This window comes from Lepidochelys kempii, chromosome 1 (assembly GCF_965140265.1).
Source record: "Lepidochelys kempii isolate rLepKem1 chromosome 1, rLepKem1.hap2, whole genome shotgun sequence".
Taxonomy (NCBI): domain Eukaryota; kingdom Metazoa; phylum Chordata; order Testudines; family Cheloniidae; genus Lepidochelys; species Lepidochelys kempii.
In genome coordinates this window covers 159,079,811-159,102,785 of record NC_133256.1, presented here as the reverse complement: position 1 = coordinate 159,102,785, position 22,975 = coordinate 159,079,811, and the positions used below count along the sequence as shown (strand labels likewise).

Genomic DNA, 22,975 nt, shown 5'->3' with positions numbered 1-22,975 from the left:
TTCCTTTCCCCTCTTGTTTCTAGTGATATTAAAGGAGTTGCTTGCTGCTGGTCAGATAATTAGCTGTAGAGTTAACCTGATCACTAATCACAACCTTTATTTCTCTCTGCTGTCATACTAGAGATGTAGGTTCTAGGGTTTGTTGTCCAGGGTTAGGTGGTGATTACTGCGGGGAAGTTATACCATCCAGGCACCTGTTTCCTTCAAAATAACCAACCACTGCAAAAGAAATAAAACAAAACCCAGTCTCACACTCTCAGACAGAATGGGTTGCCTTAGAGATTTGGAAGTGGTACTTGAAAACGTAAAGTTGTTAATACCATAAGTTAAGGAAATCAGAACCAATATATTTACCTGCAGAGAAAACTCCATCTCACCAAGTAGAATGGTTACAACAAAATTATATCTGTGTAGGTACTACCCTGTAGAATTTTAAATGCATAGATAGGAAAGCTCTTCTATAATCCCTGAGCTTGTTGGTAGGAATGTCCTTTTAAAATAACGAAATTTATGTGTTGATTCACATCTTCAGAATTAGATTCTGATATGCCATTGTACAAGGGTTGGGGGAGGGAGCTTCATTCCTCCCCCCCCCACACCCCAAATCTGTTTACTGACCTATCACTGCAGGGGTGTGAAGACATAGCACCCCTGCTGTGTCCTCAAAGTTGGTAAGGAGTAGAGAGGGCCACGCTCCTCTCACAAAAAGCAAAGGAGTACTAGTGGCACCTTAGAGACTAACCAATTTAGTTGAGCTACAGCTCACTTCATCAGATGCATTCAGTGGAAAATACAATGAGGAGATTTATATACACACAGAACATGAAAAAATGGGTGTTATCATACACATTGTAAGGAGATTGATCACTTAAGATGAGCTATTACCAGCAGGAGAGCGGGGGGGGGTACCTTTTGTAGTGATAATCAAGGTGGGCCATTTCCAGCAGTTAACAGGAACGTCCGAGGAGCAGTGGGGGGTGGGTGTGGGGGAAATAAACATGGGGAAATAGTTTTACTTAGTGTAATGGCTCCTCTCACACAGGCAGTAACTTCACAAAGGCCTATGCCTTGGAATTATACCAGCAAGCTAGGCAAGATCTGAGCCAGAATGGGACTCTGGTCTTTCACATAAATCCAACAAGTTGGAGAAGATCAGCCAGGAATCTCACAGAGGGCTGTCTCTTTACATCAACCCAGCAAGCTGTAGTTGAGCCATGGAGCTTACAGAACTTTGTGTCTTCACATTAGATCAGCCAACCAGTGGTGCTGAGTGTGTAACTTCTCATAGGTCTGTGCCTAGATATCAACCCAGGAGGTTAAAAGCTGGCCAGACATACCAAACCCACTAACAAAATGCAGAAGTTGGTCTTGGTTATGGCTTAATTGGCTTGTTGGCTAGGTTTTGGCTTGTTGCTTCTTTTTTTTTAATCAGCTCCTGGCAAGCAGGGTCAAGCAGAGGAGAGAATCAGGGGTGCACAGCGGGCCCACCAGAGTCCCAGACTGCACGCCGGGGGCGGGCGGGGGGGGGGGGATATAGTCACAAAGTGTTGGGGTTCTAAGTGATTGGCTTGTTTTGGCCTTGTTTTGAAATGAGATTAGCTTGATTTTTGGCTTATTGTGAAAGTCGGGGTGCTTATTTACTGTGTGAAAGTTGGCAACTGTGGAGCTGACCCAGAGAACTGATAGAAGATAAGGCCAGCCCAATAAGGTGGTGGTAGTAAGGCAGTAACCACACAAAAACCTGGTCTCTGACCAGGCAAACAAGCAAGATTGGTGGTAACCCGTAGTATCACAGATATTTTCCTTGACTCACTAAAGCTACTGAGCTGGTGAGTTCATAGAGACCTGAGCCTTGACATCAACTCACCAAACTAGAAGTATGGAAGTTTCTGAGATCCCTCTCAGAAAGTAGTGCCTTGAAATTACCCCAGCAAGCTAGAGATGCTGAGCCGGTGAGATCACAGAAGCATGTGCTTTGATATCAATCAAGTTCAGAGGAGCCTAACATCACCAAGAACAGCAAGGTAGAATTGCTGAGTCAGTGAGCTCTGCGGTATCTTTTAGTGAGTGATGCTGAGCAGGGGTTAAGAAGAAGGGGGAGCATGTTGGAACAGAGCTTGACTCTGTTAACACTAGAAACAGTGTTATTCCTGGGCGTGGAAGAGCTCAGCTCCTTGAAGTTTCCCTCCTGCCTGTTCACTGTCTGGTAAAATGAGGACGTCAGGTAGAAGCATCTACAGTCCTGCATCAGAAGAGCAGGAGGTGCTGTCCCTGGCTGGGGAGTTTTTGGGCTCTAACCTTTCCTGCCAGTGGGTGGATCAGCACCAGCATCTGATGGGAGAAAAACTGTCTGAGCTGAGACCCCTATCTGCCTCCTTTCTTCAGCTGCAAGATCTGTCCTTCTGCTGGCTCCCTCTCCCGTCCAGGGGGACAGAGAAGGAAAGAAGCAGTCTGCCACCTCCAGCTCTCCCTCTGTTCCAGGGACAGTTGGAAGCTCTGGCTTTCCTCCTCTAGCCTGAATGTGGGGAAACAGAATGGTGTTGTCAGTTCTCTCTGCTCTCCTGGCCCTATATAGTGGAGAGGGTCTTTGGGAAGACCATGATTTGCCTATTGTGTTTCTCCACACTCTGCACACATTCACACTCTCTGGCAGGGTATGAGCCTTCATGGGAACTGTTGTGAAATTTGGTGAGGTAGTCTCTTGTCCTGTCACACAAGATGATGCACCATCACTTTACCACATGGCTGAAACATCCATGGGACCAGAAATGAGGAGCTCCCCAATTCAGTGTTCGTCTGGTTTAACCATGGCCTGTACTGGCTGGCTTAACAGGCTGGGGTCAGGGAAGCATAAAGGATGGTGCAGCCTGTGTAGTCCCCCTGAGCACTGGGCCACTTGAGGAGGTATTGACCCTATGGGAGACAAAGTGCCTACATGAGCTAACTTTCTGTGGGGTGCTGACATTCTTCCCCATCCCTTAGTTGCGTCAGTTGCTAAATACTGCAGTTCAGTCCTTGAAAACAATGTATTCTTTGGGGTATATTCTACCCACGTTTCTGTAACTCCTGTTGATCCTTACTGGGACAAGGAGAGCATGTGGTACTTAAGATCTGAAGTGTCATTACTATTTATAGTTTTCAGCCCATGCTTCAGTACAGTTTCATTCCGAATGTTGTTAGAGGAAATGAGAAAAAAAAATCTTTGCTTCATTTATGGCAACATGAAGCTATTCTAGAGCAAAGAGTGAACTGAAACTCTTAAGTTTAACTCTCTAATTTTCTAACATCGTTTGAAACGTGTATTTCCCTATACCTCCTTGCTTTAATGCCTCATAGGACTGTTTTGCATTCATGGCTCTGGAGGAAAATGTAATGTTTTTCCATTTTCCTGTGTTGTCATCATTCATTTTGGTATAGACTTGAGAAGTAAAGCAAGAAGTTAGCCAAAGGCATTTGTGAGTAATTACACTTGCACCACGTTTCTCAGGAGGTAGCTGGGAAGCTTCAGTGTGTACAAGGATTGTTCGCCTCTTGACAGGAAGAGTCTGACAAAGTTTCATTATCCATCTAGTATTTGTTATTGATTATAACTTTCTGAAGCACAAAAGAAGGTTAACATTCTAGTGTTTGTTCAGGAAATGGAATAGATAGTTCTGTAATACTCACTTATAGAATTAGAGATTTATTGGACACTACAAATTCCAGTGCCAACTCCAGCACACACAGGCAGAAAGACTGAACTTGCTAACAACCCCAGATCAGAACAACAAAAACATAACATACAAGACAACTGCTTAATGCTAAGATAAGGACATAGCACCATCTACTGATGGAGGTGCTGTCTAAACTGGCCAATACAGATCATATAGTATTGCAGCTGGCAGATATTTCATTATGTTAAGTCATTTTGAGGGGTGTTATCATTGGGAGACTCAGCTTAACTTGCCCATATAAAATAAAAAGAGTGGGGATGAGGGATAATCTTTGGAGAGAGGAGGGGAATCCTGTTGCTTGTGTATCAGTACCAGCATTTGAGCATGTTAGTAGTGGACAAGTCTTAACCTGGGAGTCTGGTTTGTGAATATTGTGTTTCATTTTAGATTGGACGTAATGTTCTATGGAGAGTCTAATGTTCCTGACTGCCATAAAACACCTGTAGAATGTGTCTTCACTGGGAAAAAAGGTGTGATATTAACTCAAGTTAGCCAACTTGCAGTAAAATCCTACAAGAGACGGTCCTGTTTGTAGTTTTCACAGAAGGTTGCTGGTCACGTTAACGATTTTACCTTGAGTTAGTTCAACTGAGTTAGCCAACTCAAGTTAAGAACACCTTTTTTTCCCTTGTGAAAACAAGACCACGTGTGTCCATCTGACTCATTCTACACAGGGACATACCAGATCGGTCTGGTGTCTGTCAGTGGCCAACTGATGCTTCAGAGGGAGCTTCTAGAAACCCCACAATGGATAATTATGGAATAACCTGCCTACTGGGCAAATTTCTTCTTAACCTTCTTCAGTTAGTGGTTGGTTAATGCCTGGAATCGTGAGGGTTTATAACCCATTAAAAACAAAACATATATGTTATCATAGATGCATCATGCCAGAGCACCACCACATAGTGAAACCTGGCTTTGCAACCCCTCTGCCCCTCACCCTTCTCTGGACTTCAGTGCTCTGTGCAGTGGACTTGGCCCTCCAACCAAGTCACACGAAGAATCCCACACATTCCAGGGTAACAAACCCCAGTTGAAAGGGGCAAAGACTCTTCCATCCTTTTCAGAATCTATTCTCCACAAACTTCCTCACTCTATTACAGACCACTGCCTCCCAGGGCTTTCTCCATGGATGCCTGGCTTCCCCAGTGACTCTCAGTGCTTCTTCCCTGGAGTCACTTCTTCCAGGCCTGCTTTAGGAGTCTTCTCCTCAGCTACCTTTTCCCTTCAGAAATAGTCCCAGGGTACAAGCTCCTTCCTACAGGCGCCTCTATTGTTCCTTTGCCAGCAAGCAGAAAAGATTCCTAGATCTCTCCTGCCCTGTAGTCTTTCCTTTATAAGAAACCCCCAGCCTGCATTTCGTCAGCAGAATCTAATCCATAATTACAGGTCTCCTCTGAAGGTGCCAAAGCATGAGCTCCCTGTAACTCTGTCACTGCCATTGTGGGGTTTATACACCCCATCACAATATCTATATCTATCTTCTGTCTAATATAAGTAATATACCCACATACATGGCTAATCCTTTTCTGAATCCTATCAATTTCTAAATCTAAGAGTCTAAATGAGTCTTGTGTCTATATCATCAGATCGTTCACATGTTTCAATACTACAGCAAGAGGAATTGCACTACTGATTTCAACAGGAACAAAAATGGTTCCAAAAATAGAAAGGGTGGAACCAGCTCTTCAGTTGTATAAATTAGTGTAGTGCAATTGACTTCAATGGAGCTAGGCTGATGTACACCAGTTGGGGATTATTTGGTTCAGAGAGCCCAAAGAAAATGTATCACAGTTGGTGGACTTTATAATCTTAGGTTTCAGAGTAGCAGCTGTGTTAGTCTGTATTCACAAAAAGAACAGGAGGACTTGTGGCACCTCAGAGACTAACCAATTTATTTGAGCATAAGCTTTCGTGAGCTACAGCTCACTTCATCGGAAGCTTATGCTCAAATAAATTGGTTAGTCTCTAAGGTGCCACAAGTCCTCCTTTTCTTTTTATAATCTTATACATTCAAGAAAGAACTCCAGAACTTCATGTCAGCACAGCAAGAAAATCTTTGCCACAACAGGGAATGATTCAGTCCAGCTGAGATTTCATACTACAGTCGTGTGAAAGTAGCTATCTCATCCTAACTTGATAGCTTAACTTCTTCTATTAAAATTACGAAGTGAAGGTGTGGTTGGTGTCTTCCCCTTGTGCAAACTCTAAATGAAGCTTGAGCTGCAACTGTTTATTTTTGTTTTTAAATACTAAGTCTCTCAATTATGATGACAATGAGAAGCCGAGCACTAGCCAAAAGCTTGCCATGGTACGGTAGAAGTGGAAAACGTTCCACAGACTGCCAAAAGTAGTGTATCAACTTCTGAGCAGATTAAATGCTTCCCTTTAGAATTCCCAATAAACATTTTGATAAAATAAGAACATTGCTCACTTCTGTATATTCCACTCCTCCTGGAAGAGTTTTACTGTAATATTTTAATGGAGAGCTTCAGTGACCTGTAATCTCATAAAAATCTCTCCCTCTCCTTAGTACTTCTTCGTAGCCACAATCTGGTTACTAGTAGAACTGGTGAGAACACCAGCATTTTTTTCTCTGGAACATTTCAAATGAATTTCTTTTTCAGTAAATTTGAACCAAAACAAAAGGAGTTGGTTTAAATGTAAAATGTCGTTTCAGGGGTTTTTGTTTGTTTATTTAAAAAAAATGAAACAAAATCACACTAAGACTCAATGAAAATTTTCATTTCATTTTGATATTTTCTATGAGAAAACCATATTTCTCCAGAATTGATATATTCCCCCCCCCCAGAAAAACAAAACAACAAACCCAGAACAAACCCAAAACCAACAGTTTTGTCAAAAAACTATATTTTACAGTGGGAAATTTTTTTGTTCCAGCTCTAGTTACCAGTCTGCCAGTCAGACCCAGGTCCACAAAGGGACTTAAGCATTTAACATCCAGATCTGGGTGCCACTGTGATCCACAAAAACCCTGTTCAGCTGTCACTTAACTCTGTAAGCACTTAAACTCACTAGGAGTTTAACTTTTCTCTGGCTTGGTCTACACTAGAAAATTAGGTTGTTTTAATGACGTCAGTCAGGGGTGTAAATCCACAGCCCGGAGTGGAGTTGTTACGCTGTCCTAAGTCCTGGTGTAGACAGCACTAGGTCCATGGAAAAGGATTACTTGCACCAATGGGAGAACCCCTCCTGTCAGTGTAGGTAGGGTCTACACAGCCAGGTCTACACTACAGACCTGTATTGGTATCACTGTGTCACTCAGGGGTGTGAAATATCCATACCCCTGAGCGATGCAGTTATACTGACCTAGCCCACCCGTAGACACACTGTGCTGACAGGAGAGCTTCTCTGGGAGAGGCAGATTGCCATCGGTGCAGTTAGACGCTCTCCCATCGGTGCAGAAGTGTCTTCACTAAAGTGCTCCAGCAGAGCAGTTGCACCGGTGCAGCTGTGCCGCTGTAGAGCTGGTCGTGAAGACAAGACCTACCCTGAAGTGCTGCAGCTGTAGCATTTGAAGTGTAGATCTAGCCTTTGTTAAAGAACCCTAGGGGCTTAAATTTCTACCTCTGGGCATGCTCACTGCTTCCGCTCTCTGGCCCAGTGCATATTTATACATAGTGGGACAGCTTCAACAGGACAAGACAGAGACCCATGTCAGACCATCCCATGGCTCAGTGATCAGGGCACTCACACGAGAGGTGGGAAACCCCTGTTCAAATCCTCTCTCATCAGGCAGCACGGGGAGTTGGATCAGGGTTTCTCACATCTAAGTGAGTCCCCTAATCACTGGACTAAATTTATAAGGTGGAGCCCTCCCTTCTCCACACTATGTGCCACCACTGTTCTTGTAAGTAACAGATTAGGTACCTGACTGCAGGTGGTTCCCCAGCAGACATAGGTACCTAACTCAGCCCAGATACAGGTGCCTAACTCCCTGAGATGGGCAGGACTTCGGAAACATGCTCCTTGTCAGCCCCTACTCTTGGCTAACTCAGGCAGGCTTTTGTGGATCCCGTTTTCAGGTGCTTATCTCTGCACATGCATTGTATAGGGAGCCTAGGCACATAACCCAGGCTTTGTGGATTCTACTAAGTGGCTAGCAGCCTAAAGGTTAGGGTGAGCATTGCAACACCTAAGTCCCTTTGTGCATAGGCGCCGAGTCCCTGAGCACTCCGGAGCTTGAGCTCTCATGGAAAAAAAAATAGTGGTGTTCAGCACCCACTAGCCACAGCTGTTTGGAGGCTCAGGAAGGACTGGGGAGGGCAGAGGGCGGCAGGGGGGCAGGGGCCTCACGGGAGGTGTTGGGGCTGGGGCGGGAAGAGGCAGAGTGAGGGTGGGGCCTTGGGGTGGAGCATCCCTGGGGAAAAATAAAAGTCAGTGCCTAAGCTTTGTGGATCTGGGCCTTGGCATCGAAACTCATATTTCTGTAATGGGGAGCAAGTATGTCTTAGGGTATGTCTACATCACGAAAAAAAACCTGTGGCCTGACTGTGGGTGGCCCAGTTCAGTTGACTCAAGCTCAGGCTTGGGGTCTAGCAGTGTAGATGTTCGGGCTTGGGCTGGAGCCTGGGCTTAGAGGCCATGTGAGGAGGGAAGATCTCAGAGCTTGGGCTCCAGCCCAAGCCCAAATGTCTACACTGCAACTTTATAGTCTCACAGCCCAAGCCTAAGCCAGCTGACCTGGGCTCTGAGACTCAACACCGTGTGTTTTTTAATCACGGTGCAGGCATATCTTTAGAGGTTATGAGAGCTGGGCTCTGTTCCTGGTTCTCCTACTGACACATTGTGTGAGTCTGTGCAAATTTCTGCCTCAGTTTCCTTATGTATAACATGGAGATTATGTTTCTGTATCCCGTAGGGTCAATGAATGAATGTTTGCAAAGAGCTTTGAGTTTCTCGGATGGAATGGTTATAGAAGTGCAAAGTAATACTAATGGGATTAAGTTTTCCACCAAGAAGCCTTAATTTAATTAACCTTTTGATTGCACTATGCAACCAAAATTACTGTATGATCCTAAACAGGCCATCATGATGATGGAGGGGCCAAACTTGAGCAACGCTGTGAGCCAGTTCTCCAAGTCAAAATGGCACTCACTGAAGTTTGGCTCACCTGCCCCCCTCATAATAGAGAGTTGGGTGGGCCAAACCTGAGTGGTGCTGTGACCCTGCATGCCAGGTTACAATACATAGAGTAGGGCACCAACTCTATTCCCACAAGACAAAAGGAACGGCTGCTGCAGAGTGAGTCATGGACACACACACACAAAAAGTCATGAGTAAATGGACAAACACTATGACTTTTTTTCCACACCATGACAAGCCTACAGCCTTAATAATGATACAAAATTTCAAGCCTGCAGGGGCTTTCTAAATTGCCTGGGCCCCTGTGCACTTGCACCCTCTACTCCTCTGCCAGTGTTCCCAGGCCACATCCTGCCTCCCAGTCCCTGGCGCTGCCTCTCCACAGCCTATGTTTAACACAGCCTCTCCTCTGGTTCCCAGGCTTCTCCTTAGGTCCTCACTGCTCCTTCTTTCCCTGTCAGAACACCAATCTCTCAGGACTGGCTCTCAGTGCCTTGCCCCATTTCCAGGATCTCCACAAGAATTAATTCCATCCCTGTGGGCTTCTCCAGTCTGCCTTTCCCAGATCCTTTCCAGAGGCAGGGAATTTCCTACCTCCTCTCTCCTGGATTTCTCACTCTTGGGCCTCTCTCCTGGACCTTCTCAGTAGCTTCTGCTTCATTCCTTTATGAAGACGACCCAGGTCCTCCCCAGCTGGGTCTAATAACAAATCAAGCCCGTTATAATCTCCAGATGCAACAAAGTGGACTAACTAAGCTCTGACTCCTATTAACCTGTTCACCTGTGTGGGGTAGAGGCCCCATCACAGATGGGGTAACAAGAAAAGATAAAGAGCTCTTGAAATTTAAATAATTTATTTCAGAATTTGTGTTATAAATCTGTTATAATTTTCTTAAAAAATAAAAACAAAATAATGTCAACATATTTGTTTATTAATAATCATCATTATTTATAGAAGACCTTATTTGCATCATCCTTACTCATGAGGAAGAATATCTTGCTCTGAGTAGGTTTCAGAGTAACAGCCGTGTTAGTCTGTATTCGCAAAAAGAAAAGGAGTACTTGTGGCACCTTAGAGACTAACCAATTTATTTGAGCATGAGCTTTTGTGAGCTACAGCTCACTTCATTGGATGCATACCGTGGAAACTGCAGAAGACAGTATATACACACAGAGACCATGAAACAATACCTCCTCCCACCCCACTGTCCTGCTGGTAATAGCTTATCTAAAGTAATCATCAAGTTGGGCCATTTCCAGCACAAATCCAGGTTTTCTCACCCTCTGCCCCCCCCCACACAAACTCACTCTCCTGCTGGTAATAGCCCATCCAAAGTGACCACTCTCTTCACAATGTGTATGATAATCAAGGTGGGCCATTTCCTGTACAAATCCAGGTTCTCTCACTCCCTCACCCCCCTTCAAAAACCACACACACAAACTCACTCTCCTGCTGGTAATAGCTTATCCAAAGTGACCACTCTCCCTACAATGTGCATGATAATCAAGGTGGGCCATTTCCAGCACAAATCCAGGTTCTCACCCCCCCCAACCCCCATACACACACAAACTCACTCTCCTGCTGGTAATAGCTTATCTAAAGTGATCATCAAGTTGGACCATTTTTGTGTGTGTTTTCTTTTTGCTCTGAGTAGTTCCACTGAAATCAATACGATAGTTTTGGATTAAGGTTCTACTCAGCGAAAGAATGACTGAGTTGGAGTCCATAGTGTCTAAACTGTGGTAGGCATTTCAGTAAGCAGTTGAAAAGACATGCAGTATTTCCACCCCCAAGTATTCAAAAATTATGAATTAGATGCCTCCAGAACAATGAGCTTTTTAATACAATCATGAGATTTCAAGAATAAAACATTTGGCATTCCTTTTTATATGGTCTGTAACTTTTGCACCTTTAGGATTCATATTTTAAAAAATTCTCTCTGCTACTGTGAGGGCTAGCTATTTCCTTAGTCTTTTCAATTAAAGCTGAATTTCTGGTGTAGCCCCATGAGTCCAGGATGTAGGGCTGTAAGAAACACCTTAAATATTGCAAAACTTGTGATAAAATTACAAGATATAGAGACACTAGAAATGGTCTCTGCCCTAAATATACCATAGATTACAATCCGAGGCAAGACAAGGCAAGTTGTTCTGAATGATTGGACCTCTGGATTTGGACAGAGCCCCACTAATGCCATTGAGGCTCCATGCAGGCATAGATGTGTCCTGGCATGCAGTTCATTGTAGGACTGGGTGCTAAATTTGGCCATAACATTTTATAAGTAGAGCAGGATGAAAATTTTTGGATGAAGCTTCCCCCCCACTTACCTCCCAAGAATGCAGGTTGAAACTCTTTGCATGTTCATGTTGAATTCGCCACAGTTTCAGTCAGAACGCCCAAACCTTTGGAAACAAAAATTCCAAAGAAGTCAAATTAACTTTGACATTTTCAAAAGGAAACATTTTGACTTCTCAACTTAACGACTTTTCATTTCAAATCTTATGTCAGTTTTATTACAAATACTTTTAAAGGTTAAAATAACCTTGAAAACAAAAACAAACAAAAAAAAACTTTTTTGGTTCAGACACCAAATAAATAGATCTTATTTATAATGAGAACTCTGCTATAATTAGAGCACCAATTAGAGCATTGCAGTTTCCCCAGAATGTTAGTTCAGCTGCTGGGGCTCAGCACTCTGTCACAGTTGCCTTTTAGTTCTCAAATAGCTTTTGTGGCTTCATAGCCACAAAATGAGAGAAATGCGGGGGGTGGGGGAGCTTCCATCTCATGGTGCAGTTGGTTATCATATTCTCAAATTGATATTAATTTGTTTTTCATTTTCTCGGGACAGATGGACAAAAGAAAGTTCAAGAGGACTTTGACATAGACATGGATGCACCAGAGACAGAACGGGCTGCCGTGGCGATACAGTCGCAGTTCAGAAAATTCCAGAAGAAAAAGGCAGGATCCCAGTCTTAGTAGCTACCTCATAGTTTAAAGTGGTAGTTCTGAGGTGATCTGTCTGGAAATTAATAAATAAAACTAAGATGCATGTACAGAATATTTAAAACCCTATTGGCAGGTATATAACAATGAGCTTGTGTGTGACTTCATCCTTGTGATTATCTCCAGTCCCTGTTCTTCTGTAACTCACCATTTTACTTGATGTTGTAATAAAAAGTTAGGATGAAGTAATTAAAGTGTCTTCTTGCATCTGTCTTTAGATTAATCCAGCAAGCACAGTGTTACAGACAAATCCAGCCCAGCCTGTTTTCCTCTTCACTTACAGCTTTGAGACATAATGTAGCACCATATGTTATGAGATTTTTGCTGAGGGAAGAGAGAACATGTCTGAGCCCTGCTTACCTCATTTGGAGAATTTCAGCTGCCAGTCAATTGTGACAATAAAATGATTTTTCCTGTAATGAGGTGAAAGTAAAAAATCACAGACAGGAGGTGGTATGGAGGAGGCAGGGGAGCCATTTATTTTTGTCTCACAATTCAGACAATAAAATGCTTTAGGTGAGGAAATCACTACCCACAGTGGGTCCCAAGATCAAAAACAGAGAACACAATACATCCCCATTTGGATTCTACTGGTCAGAATTACACAGTTTATGCCAGATGTCAACAGTTCTAGAAATAACCCTCCCCTTTCATCCCCCGCCAACACCATACATATTCAGAGATTTGATGGAGAGGGAGATTTTCCCCTCTAAACTCTTTCTTTCCTGGTTATAACAGTTCATTACCTATCCAAACAATTAATGTATTTTTCCTGGCCCTCTATATTTTCCCATGGTTTGCTAAGTAAACCACAACATATGCTTTGCCTCCCGCTACAGTTTTCTCTTTAGGTACTTTATGTGATGACCCTTCCCCACCCTTCACTGAAGTATCTAGTTTTTCATTACTACATTTAGCCTTACAGCACCCTTGTAAGATAGGGAAGCACTATTTTTCCAGACAAAAAGTAAGTAAGAGCCAGGATTAAATTCAGATTTTCTGAATCCTAGTTCAGTGCCTCAATCACAAGACCATATTTTGTCTCTAGCTTTGATGCCTTTCTGTTGCTTACCTCCTTTAGAAATTTCACAAATAACTTGCCAATATGAGCCTAGTAATCTCAGGATATGGAATGTAGAGAACACAGACTTTCCATTTATCTTTCAAAAGGTACACCACACCATATAATAAGAGCCTCAGGATGATAATTTTAGAATTGTAATAGGTTTTGGGTTGTGGTAATACCATTTTGTTTAGGCCAATAAGTCTTTATAAAATAAAATAAATAATAAAGGTTTGCATTAAACTTGTGCGCTGTTATCTGAAATAGCATAAACTTTGTAATAGTTCCTTAATTGGATAAAAGCTATGGGCAAAGCAATAGGCTTTTATTCTTTATCTGACTCCCCTTGGAGTAATTTAACTCACATGGTTAAATCATATGGTTGGGGCAGAATGAAAACCATTTCATTGTTAAGACACAGCAGCTAGGGCTATTGGTAAATGGATTACTGGCCTTTCAGCACCAGGACTATTTTTCAGCTTCAAGATCAGAGTGCAACTCACAAATAAAGTCTGCACACACAATGGAACAATCAAGAAGGCGTGAGAGAATGACATTTGGATTAATTGCTGCAGACTTTGATGCAGACAATTCTTTTATAGCAGAGTATTTTTATACCACAGCTTCACTGCAGATTCCTATCCATGTGGGCAACATTCTCACACCTAACTCTTAATTTTCATTGGTTTTTTTCTCTTATGTTCAAGGCAGAACAGTTTTGAACAAGGTTTTCCTTGTCACAAACCTGTACCACCAATAGGCAAATATGGCTGTTTTTGGGTTGTGGGAGGGGTTTGCAGACATAGGCATACTTTTCTGAAGCACATGACCTATATTCAGCCAGTAACTTGCCCTGTACTTGGGGCTATGCTTATACTTTTCATTTGTATCTCATTTTTGCTTCCAAACACCAAGTGGGCACTCTAATTCACTTGCCCTGGGAGTTTCCTAGATGAGAAAGGTTAATATCTCAATTATATTTATGTTGCTACTGAAACATCCAGGTCCCAAAAGGTAATCTGAAACAGTGCTCCACAACAGATGATTTGAGAGAATAGTAGGTCATCAGCCCCCAAAAATACCTATCAGAAATGGGTCAAAGATAATGTAATATTAGACAGTGGGTTGAGTGGATCTAGACCCTTGCCATGTGTGGGACTATAACTGTGAATTCAATGGATAAAACCTCCAGACAATCACGAGGTGGAAAATGATGAAGATACATCTTTCCATAATCAGCTCCAGAGACTGCAACACTAATGATTCCTGTGAGATGGCCCCACTAAATGGTTAACCCTCAACCTCATCAGTGAATGAGCAGCAATGCCATGGAGACAGAGATCAAATGCTTAAGTCATTTAAAAAAAACAAACCAGCAGCTTATTTTGTATAATTATAGCTGCATACATGCCTGGTTAAGTGTCGTTAGGACAAAGCAAAAATGTTTTATTGTTAGCCTATAATTCAATGGGGGAAGGCCTGTACAATAGTCAGCTACTCATTCCATGGTTGTTTACTTCAGATCAGAATTTAGGTAGATCCTGTGTGGTAATACTGCCTATCTTCCTGTGTCTGTGAGGCAGTGTCTGCGTAGGCCGAGCAGCCTCAATAAAGGAACTTCCTTCTGTTTACTACACCTACACCTGTCTGTTCCCTGTTATGAGGGATCTGGCAAGTACTCGAGATTTTCAAAGTGCTCTTCACATTATTAATTTTCTTCCTGGATTGCTTGCACATGTCCATTCTCAGGCCCGTGGTACATTTTCTTCTGCCTTATGGGACCCTGGTGAGCTGCCACCCCTGGGTGCCTCACTTGCATTATGACCAATGTTTTTTCTGCTCCAGTTATCTGCCTGTTATCCCACAAAGTAGCCTGCAGCCCATGTGTGGTTGTAGTAGTGTTCCTGAATATCCTGTCCAGGCCCCAGTTCTGGCATACAAATAAGATATTTACAGGTGTCTTGTTTGTGCTTATTTCACTCCATGTGCTAGTAGTTAATAATGCCATGTTGTTCTGGATGCAGCCGTAAGAAATATGCCTGTCTCCCTTTGTATTTGTACATCTTATATAATGCAGATCACCACAAGCCTTGCTAGACTATGCAAATTGCACCTTAGTTTTGACATTCACCTTCTTGAGTATGAAGTGACCCATTTTGAATCAGCCAGGGAATCAAGCCTAGTGAATGTAAAGGTGCAATGTTAAGAGACTGAGTAACTGGAACGATAGCTTCAAGTATATATATAAATATATATATTATACACACACACACAGAGTACATAGGCAGTAACAAATACTCTTTTGGATTGCTTGCAGAGCAGACTTTTCATCAGATCTGTTTAGTGAAGTGTATTTCAGCAGCTACTATATAATCTAGTTCAGCCAGAAATACATCAGTTTGCAGCACATTTGAAATTGATCCAAAATATCTTGGCTGAATATAGCAGTGTAAATATGTCAGGAAAGATATTTACAGAAGTATGAATTTGGGAAGAGGGTGGCAGACAGCAGAGGAGGTTGGCTGAATAAAAAGAAAATAAATGTAGTAAATAAGGGGTGTGGGTGAAAGTTCACAGAATCATTTGAATGGGAACGCTAATTTGTTAAAAGCCTTTCTTACCTTTTTTGTGGGGGGTCTGCTAAGCAAGTTTTTCTTCAGTCTCCAAAAATGCCCAACTGCTGTCTACTATGATCATACCCTTATGCTTCGGGCTGGCTTGAGGATTTGGGGAGATTAGTTAGATGATTCCTTGGGATACAACCAAACCCAGCTGATTCATTTTAAATAAAAATTTGTGTGTGTTTTGTGTGTTGAGAGGGCATCTTCAGATCTCCCAGTTTCCTATTACAGAAGTGTTGTCCATGTGGTAGGATCCATGTGTAGTTGCCAATATTTGATAAAGTTTTTTCCCTTCAGGGTAAATTGTTCAAACAAACAAGAGGACTGGGGGCTCCTACTGCCATAGGAATTGGGTGTATTCTGGTGAATTTTAACACTTATATACCACTTTACAGACATTTGGAGCCTGGTCCAAAACCTGCTGAGGTCAGTGGAAAGACTCTCATTGACTCCATTGGGCTTTGGATCGGGTCCTCTCTCATTAATCAGCACAACACGTCTGTGAGGTAACAATAAGTAAGAATTGCTATCCCCATTTTACAGTGACGCAAACTAAGGCAGAGAGATTACATGACTTGATTAAGACCACAGTGAGAGTCTTTGTCAGAGCTGGGATTGAAATGCTGGAGTCCCCTGATCTCAGTACTGTGTTTAGTCCTTTAAATAAAGTTGTCTCTCATGGCTAGAGGTTACAGGCAGTGGCTGTGGGACAGTTTTTATCAGCTTTAAGATCTGTTATTGCCAGAGTGGGTGACACTGAGGTGGGATCCTCTCAAATATTGCAAAACCTTTAGCCATGGCTGTCACAGAAACCAAAGTTGATTACTGGAAACCTGTAGGAGCGGTCATTACTTGTGATTCTAATGGATATGTGTACACGTTTTAGTCATATTTCAACACACATTATCTAACCTGATTGTAAATTCTAGTGTAGAAACTCTACAGATGTTGGATCCAGGACAGGTGTGTGTGTGTGTGTGTTCTTGTACACTACAAATTATAATCATGTTTGTTAATTAATGTGTGTTAAAAACACAAGCAAAAATTCAAATGGAAACATACCCAAGGTAAAATCAATTTAGTATTTCGGCTTAGTGACTGGGTTGCATTAGTTTATATCTTCACAATGAAAATGTCTAGAAACTCATCTAAAAAAAGAAAACCGAGATTAACTGTGACATTTCTAGTGCTCATAGTCCAGCTCTGAGTTGGTTATTTAGTCCATCTCTTATAATGTGGCACTGCTGTTTTCATTACTGTTCATCTGTCCCTGACAGATGGGCTCCTACCCTTCAATACCTCTAGTCATGGTGAATCTAAAACCTTCTTTGGCTGCTTGTTCCACTCTGAACTTTTCTTAAAGTTATAGCGTTTTCTTCATATTTTCCCTGTGCCACTTATACTCATTTGCTGTAGACCAAATATGCCCAGTTTCCTTAACCTTCCTCACAGGTCTCATATTCCAAAACTTATAATTTTTGTTGCTAGCCTGTGAACTCTGCCAGTTTATCTACGTGCCTGAAACTAAATGCAGCCGTCCAGCTGAAACATAACCAATGCCAGGCACAGCAAAATAATTACCTTGATTATTCTATATGTGATACTCCCCTTGCCACAAATCTATATAGTTTCTGGCATTTTCATGACTGTGTCACTTTGTTGGCTCATATTCACTATCATTTCCATTAAGTCTCAGATCCTCTCTGTGTTCCTACTATCTAGTCAATATTTTCCCATTCTCTACACAGTTGTCTTCATTTTTAAAGAATGTATTGGCTGTTAAGTACCTCTCCTATCTTTCTAACTCATCTACAACTTTGTAATTCTGTAACAGTTCAGGAATCCAGGAAAATAGCCTTTATCCACAGCTCTTTACCCTGTAAACTGGGCAGGAATTTTAATTAGATCACACTTGTGTGTATTTTCCAGTACTTAATTATTTCAGCCAGGTGCAGAAACACTAATGAACGTTTTTGAACTTAAGAAAAGGTTTGGATCACTTATTTTATTCAGAAGAGTTGGCTGGTCTCTCCTTGCAATGATGAATTATTGTGGGAAAAGTCTGAATATGCTTATCTAAAAATAACCCATAAAATAAGCCTGAGGACTGCTACCTGCTTTCAGTGTGATATGACTTAATGCTGTTGTACAAGGGCCAGACCGTGATACTATTCTTTACAGTGAACAGTAGTTTATAGCATAAATAGCCTTACTGAAGTCAATAGGTCTATTTGTAAAGTAAGATACCCTTAATCATGTGAAATAGTATTATGATCTGGCCCCCCCAAAACTACATAAAATAGGTAAATTTAGTTTAGAGTTGAGGCAAAATGATATTGCTATTTTTCTTTAATCACCAACATTTCAGTAGGGATTCAAGTCTAGTTCACTTAAAATGCTTCACTATATAAATATTAATAGTGATAAAATACTGATAATAGAACAAAAACAAAGCCAAAATCTTAAATTGTGGTAGCACTTCCAAAGACAGAAAAAAAATACTGTCCCAATCCCAAAAGTGTACAGACTGGTATTGAAAAAACATATGTCACTTGAAGTGAACAAAATGCATTTTTATTGAAACTGGGATTGTTATTTTTTTCAGTGCAATATATTTTTCAGACAATCAATTGTAGTTTATCTTCACTTTCTTTGGGCCAGTTTCTGGATCCAGCTACATGCAGCTGCCACAGAAGCATAAGGGGGAGTGGGCCACAACCCCCCCACACACACATACCCCATGCCCATGTTAATATCCCTCCATCCCTGCTTCCAGCAGTAGCAGGGGGAAGAGAGCCTAGGTACCCAATATTTTCCCTGTCCTATGCAGATGGACAAGGAATGGTCAGAGCGCATCATGGAAATAGGCAGAATCTTGAATCTTCCACACAACATATCAGGCACCATAGCTGAGCTGATAGTCCAATAGAAAATCATTACCCCACCCCCTGAGTGCAAGAGAGAGAGGACAGAGAAGGAATTCTGTGTTACGTGCTTCTTAAAATGGTCCTTATTAAAGATGGGCCAGAGATGCAAAATTTGGAATTTTTCAATCTTAATTTTCCCAAAGTTGTAGTTGTGTGTTTTTAGAGGCAGGGTTTTGGTTCAGCCACCTATGGTGACTGGAACTAGTAAGAACACTGGGATCCAGATTCAAACTTCCCCACTGTTCAGATAGTGTAGTTTGGGGGTTCAGTTTGAGGACATTTCTAAAGTTTGATTTATATTAAGGTCAAATTCTCCTCTTGGATCTGCACAGTAAATCCTGATGCCAATATTCTGCTCTCTTCATGTGTGGGACTCCCATGGCAAAGTGGGCAGAATATTAGTGTTAAAATCTGTTGTGAGAAGAAGTTTGTTTTGAATGTTTTAGATTCACTAATTGTTTAGATTTCTCTTAACAATGGAGGCCCCACATCTAGTTTCTGATGTAACATTTGAAGTCTGTTTATGTATTTGTATTTATAGATACAAAAAGGCACCTCTCCAGTGCTCTGGGTGCCCTTGACACCAAGTTAAAAATACATAATTAAATAAAACCAGCAGCCAATACACCACCATAGAACTCATACCCACACAACTCCCCTGCCCCCACAAACACAGGGCCTCCAAACCCCAAGGAAATGGATAAACCTTGCAGCATGCACAGAAGGTCAATAATGTCAGGCTGTTTTGGACTGAAGATTAGAGAGGAACCAGTGTGCTCTTCAGTTGATTAATTCCCACAGAATAAACTCTACCACCAGCCTGTTGCTTTAAATCAAGGGGAAAAACACGATTTCAGCATCTCTGTTGGTCATAACTGTGGCAACACGACATAAGGAGAGAGGCAGTGTCTCACGCAGGCTTTAGATCTCATGAAAAACTACTGAAGCTGAACAGCTAATTTAGGGTTAGAGGAGGAAAGTTGGAAAAAGTTTCTAGCTCATACGTTTTGGGATGCATAAAAAGAAAACTTTTTAAAAGTATTAACTTGTAAAGAGTTTGGCCTCAGTTTTTGATTTTGGATACCTCAATTTTTGGTTGCCCATCCTGACACATCTTGAGGGGACCTGATTTTCAGAAGATAGGTGGTGCTCACTGTCTGAAAAAATCAGGTCCTTTTATGGTATCTCAAGTTGGGCACTCAGAAAATTAAGAAACCCAAGACTGCCAGTCACTTTGGAAAGTTTTGGCCAAAATCCAGACAAAAACGTTGCCACCATGTAGAAAGGAATAGTTCTGCAACTGAGGGAGCTCCTTTGTTTTCTCATGATTTCAAAGTAACACATCCTGAACAAACCGCTCCACTGTGTTCATTGGCTGAGTCACTGACTGCTTATTTGTAAGAACCCTTCACAAGCAAAATGACAGAAACCAAGGGTATATCTAAATCCAGTGTACTAAAAATACTGTAGATTATCTACAGTAGGTCATAAAACAGCAAAAGATAGGAAGGAAAAGCTAATAGTACTAAATATGTCATTTAGTTATACAAGATAAGACTGCTCTATAATCACAGACTGGATGACAAGAACAAAGACGTTTGAATCAGCTACGTCTCCAGCACATGAAGATAAGATAAGGAAAACTGAACTGGGTATCAAGAGTACAGATTTGTTCATTGTTAATTTTAACATACATGCATTATATTATGAAGTGCCAGTAAGGAATGGGATGGCTCAGGCAATTGTTAGTAGGATATGAAAACTGTCACCCATTGCTTATTAGTTCAGATTAGTCCATGGATCTGGACATATGTAATTGGGGTTATTTATAGGCTCTGTTTTTTCTTTTCTGGGAGATCTCAGAGGGCAGTTCCAGTGAGATTGCACTGCAGTACTTGTATTAAGTGAACTGAAAAATACTATTTCTTTTATTTTTACAGGTAATTGCTTATCCACCCTCAAGGGCGGTCTTGTAGGGGATCCTGCAAGGTCACAGTCTATGTTGTATGTGAAAGACTGCTAGATGAGAAAGTGTAGCATTTTGGGCTGTAGTGCCATTATGATGTGCCAGAGCCTCAGCTTGTATAAATCAGTGTAATTGCACTGAAGTTAATTGATTTATACCAATTTACACAGCATGCCCCCTAAGTCAGGGACTGCAAGTGGGGAGTGCAGCACTGAGTCATTATGGCAGTCGTATGTTGCTCACTGAACCCCCTTATGCCAGGGTTATTCCACAGGGACTATTTCTGTTGGCCGCTCATGCCACTACAGTGATGTTTAAGAGCTGGATCATGATGGAGAATCTGTCTCAGCACATCTTCACACAGGATAAGTGGTTCAGCCATATTCTCAAGAGTCTTTCATTCCTCAGATGTTCTTAGGGTTAAGATCAGTTGCCTAAAGCTTGGTAAAGAAGCAGCCCAGCAGAGTTTAGGTTTACCCAGCTGCCAGGGTAGTAAGCTACAACCTACACTCATCACAATTTCCAACAGCATGAACATGGAAAAAACACACGTAGTTATCTTGGTTCTACATGGGAACCTTTGTGTTTGAGAAAATCTCTCTTCTTCCCAGCTTAATATGGTTTGGAATTACTTTGGTCACCCTTAAAAGTATACTGGTTTTGCCTGTGGAAAAGTCACATTACTTAGAGCATTACCTAAGTATTTATTGCCTGCCTCGTTATCCAAAACAAAACTGGGCAGTATTGTTTATAGGCAATATGGCAAGTCCTGTAAAATTTTAAAGTTCTGTAAAGCAACTGGCACATTTTTAAGGGTCATAGCTTTATAACATACATTTTGTTTTAGAATAAAAAATGAAAACCTCAATATTTGATCACTCATCTCCTCCTGTTCGGCCCCTAGAATTTTCCTGACATATCATCATGAAATTAAAATTATTTACAAGGAAATGCAATTTTAGTAGAATTTTTCTGTCATCCATATCTCGCTACTCACTGAAGTCCCATATTTACAGTAAATAACTTAATACTATCAATCATTTTTAAGCAGTGAATTTATTCTATAAACACATAGAATATAATTTGGTCACAGGTAAATACAATACTATTTTTCCACTCAGCATTAATGCACATATCCATGGATATTAGTAGGGCTGTGTAGCAGATGGAGCACTCACCGCCACGGCGTCTCCTGCTTGTTGTCCAGAAATTAGCTCTTTCCACTCTCGCAGTGCCTCCTGCTGACACAGCATCTCGCCTGCCTCAGGCCCCTGGACCCCCTTACCTTGGAGTGCTGCCCCACCGCAGTGCCCACACTCTGGGTCTCCCTTCCCAGGGGAACCCCCTCCCCCTATGCCCACCTTGCCTCGGTGGCTACTGCCAGTCGTCATCTAGCCCCCTTTCTCTGGGACAAACTGCAGTCTGTAATGGTCACTCATCGTTGGCAAGGGGGTTAGACCAGCTGCCTCTGCCTGTCCCCGGCCTGCACCTCTGCAGCCCCAGTACCTGCTTAGGCCTTAAGCAAGGCCTCAGCCTGGGGAGTTGCCAGGCTGGAGCTCCCCAGCTCTTTTTGCCTTGCCTTGCCTTGCCTTGCCTTGCCCTGCCCTGCCCTGCCCTGCCCTGCCCCAGATACCCTGTGCACCCAGGCAGCTAGGTCCTGCCCACTCCAAAGCTGGAGTGAGCCTGACCCAGCTCCTCCCTTAGCCCTTATATCAGGGCCAGCTGTGGCTGCTTCCCCAATCAGCCTACCTTTTCCCCCAGGAGCAGGGTAACTGCCCTGCTACAGGCTGTCAAGCAATTACAAAATTAATCATGATTAATCTCACTGTTAAACCATAATAGAATAACATTCATATAAATATTTTTGGATGTTTTCCACATTTTCAAATATATTGATTTCAGTTACAACACAGAATACAAAGTGTACTGCACTCTATATTTATATTTTATTATAAATATTTGCATAAAAATGTGCCAGTTGCTTTACAGAACTTTAAAATTTTACAGGACTTGTCATATTGCCTATAAACAATACTGCCCAGTTTTGTTTTGGATAACGAGGCAGGCAATAAATACTTAGGTAATGCTCTAAGTAATGTGACTTTTCCACAGGCAAAACCAGTATACTTTTAAGGGTGACCAAAGTAATTCCAAACCATATTAAGCTGGGAAGAAGAGAGATTTTCTCAAACACAAAGGTTCCCATGTAGAACCAAGATAACTACGTGTGTTTTTTCCATGTTCATGCTGTTGGAAATTGTGATGAGTGTAGGTTGTAGCTTACTACCCTGGCAGCTGGGTAAACCTAAACTCTGCTGGGCTGCTTCTTTACCAAGCTTTAGGCAACTGATCTTAACCCTAAGAACATCTGAGGAATGAAAGACTCTTGAGAATATGGCTGAACCACTTATCCTGTGTGAAGATGTGCTGAGACAGATTCTCCATCATGATCCAGCTCTTAAACATCACTGTAGTGGCATGAGCGGCCAACAGAAATAGTCCCTGTGGAATAACCCTGGCATAAGGGGGTTCAGTGAGCAACATACGGCTGCCATAATGACTCAGTGCTGCA

At 42.0% G+C, this 22,975-nt stretch overlaps 1 protein-coding gene and 1 long non-coding RNA gene across 2 annotated transcripts in view; one reads left to right on the top strand and one right to left on the bottom strand.

Annotated features, from left to right (window-relative positions):
- PCP4 (Purkinje cell protein 4) overlaps positions 1–12,014 on the top strand; it is a 67,099-nt gene extending 55,085 nt beyond the window's left edge. Inside the window, exon 3 of the mRNA XM_073328470.1 lies at positions 11,672–12,014. Coding sequence (XP_073184571.1) covers positions 11,672–11,799 — 128 coding nt within the window. The 3' untranslated portion in view covers positions 11,800–12,014. The remainder of the gene's footprint in view (positions 1–11,671) is intronic.
- LOC140905340 (uncharacterized) lies at positions 92–21,831 on the bottom strand. The gene is made up of 4 exons (XR_012156829.1): positions 21,582–21,831; positions 12,187–12,239; positions 11,148–11,222; positions 92–219 (listed from the first exon to the last, which is right to left on the bottom strand). It is a non-coding gene; the product is annotated as an uncharacterized lncRNA (long non-coding RNA).
- Positions 21,832–22,975: the final 1,144 nt, after the last annotated feature.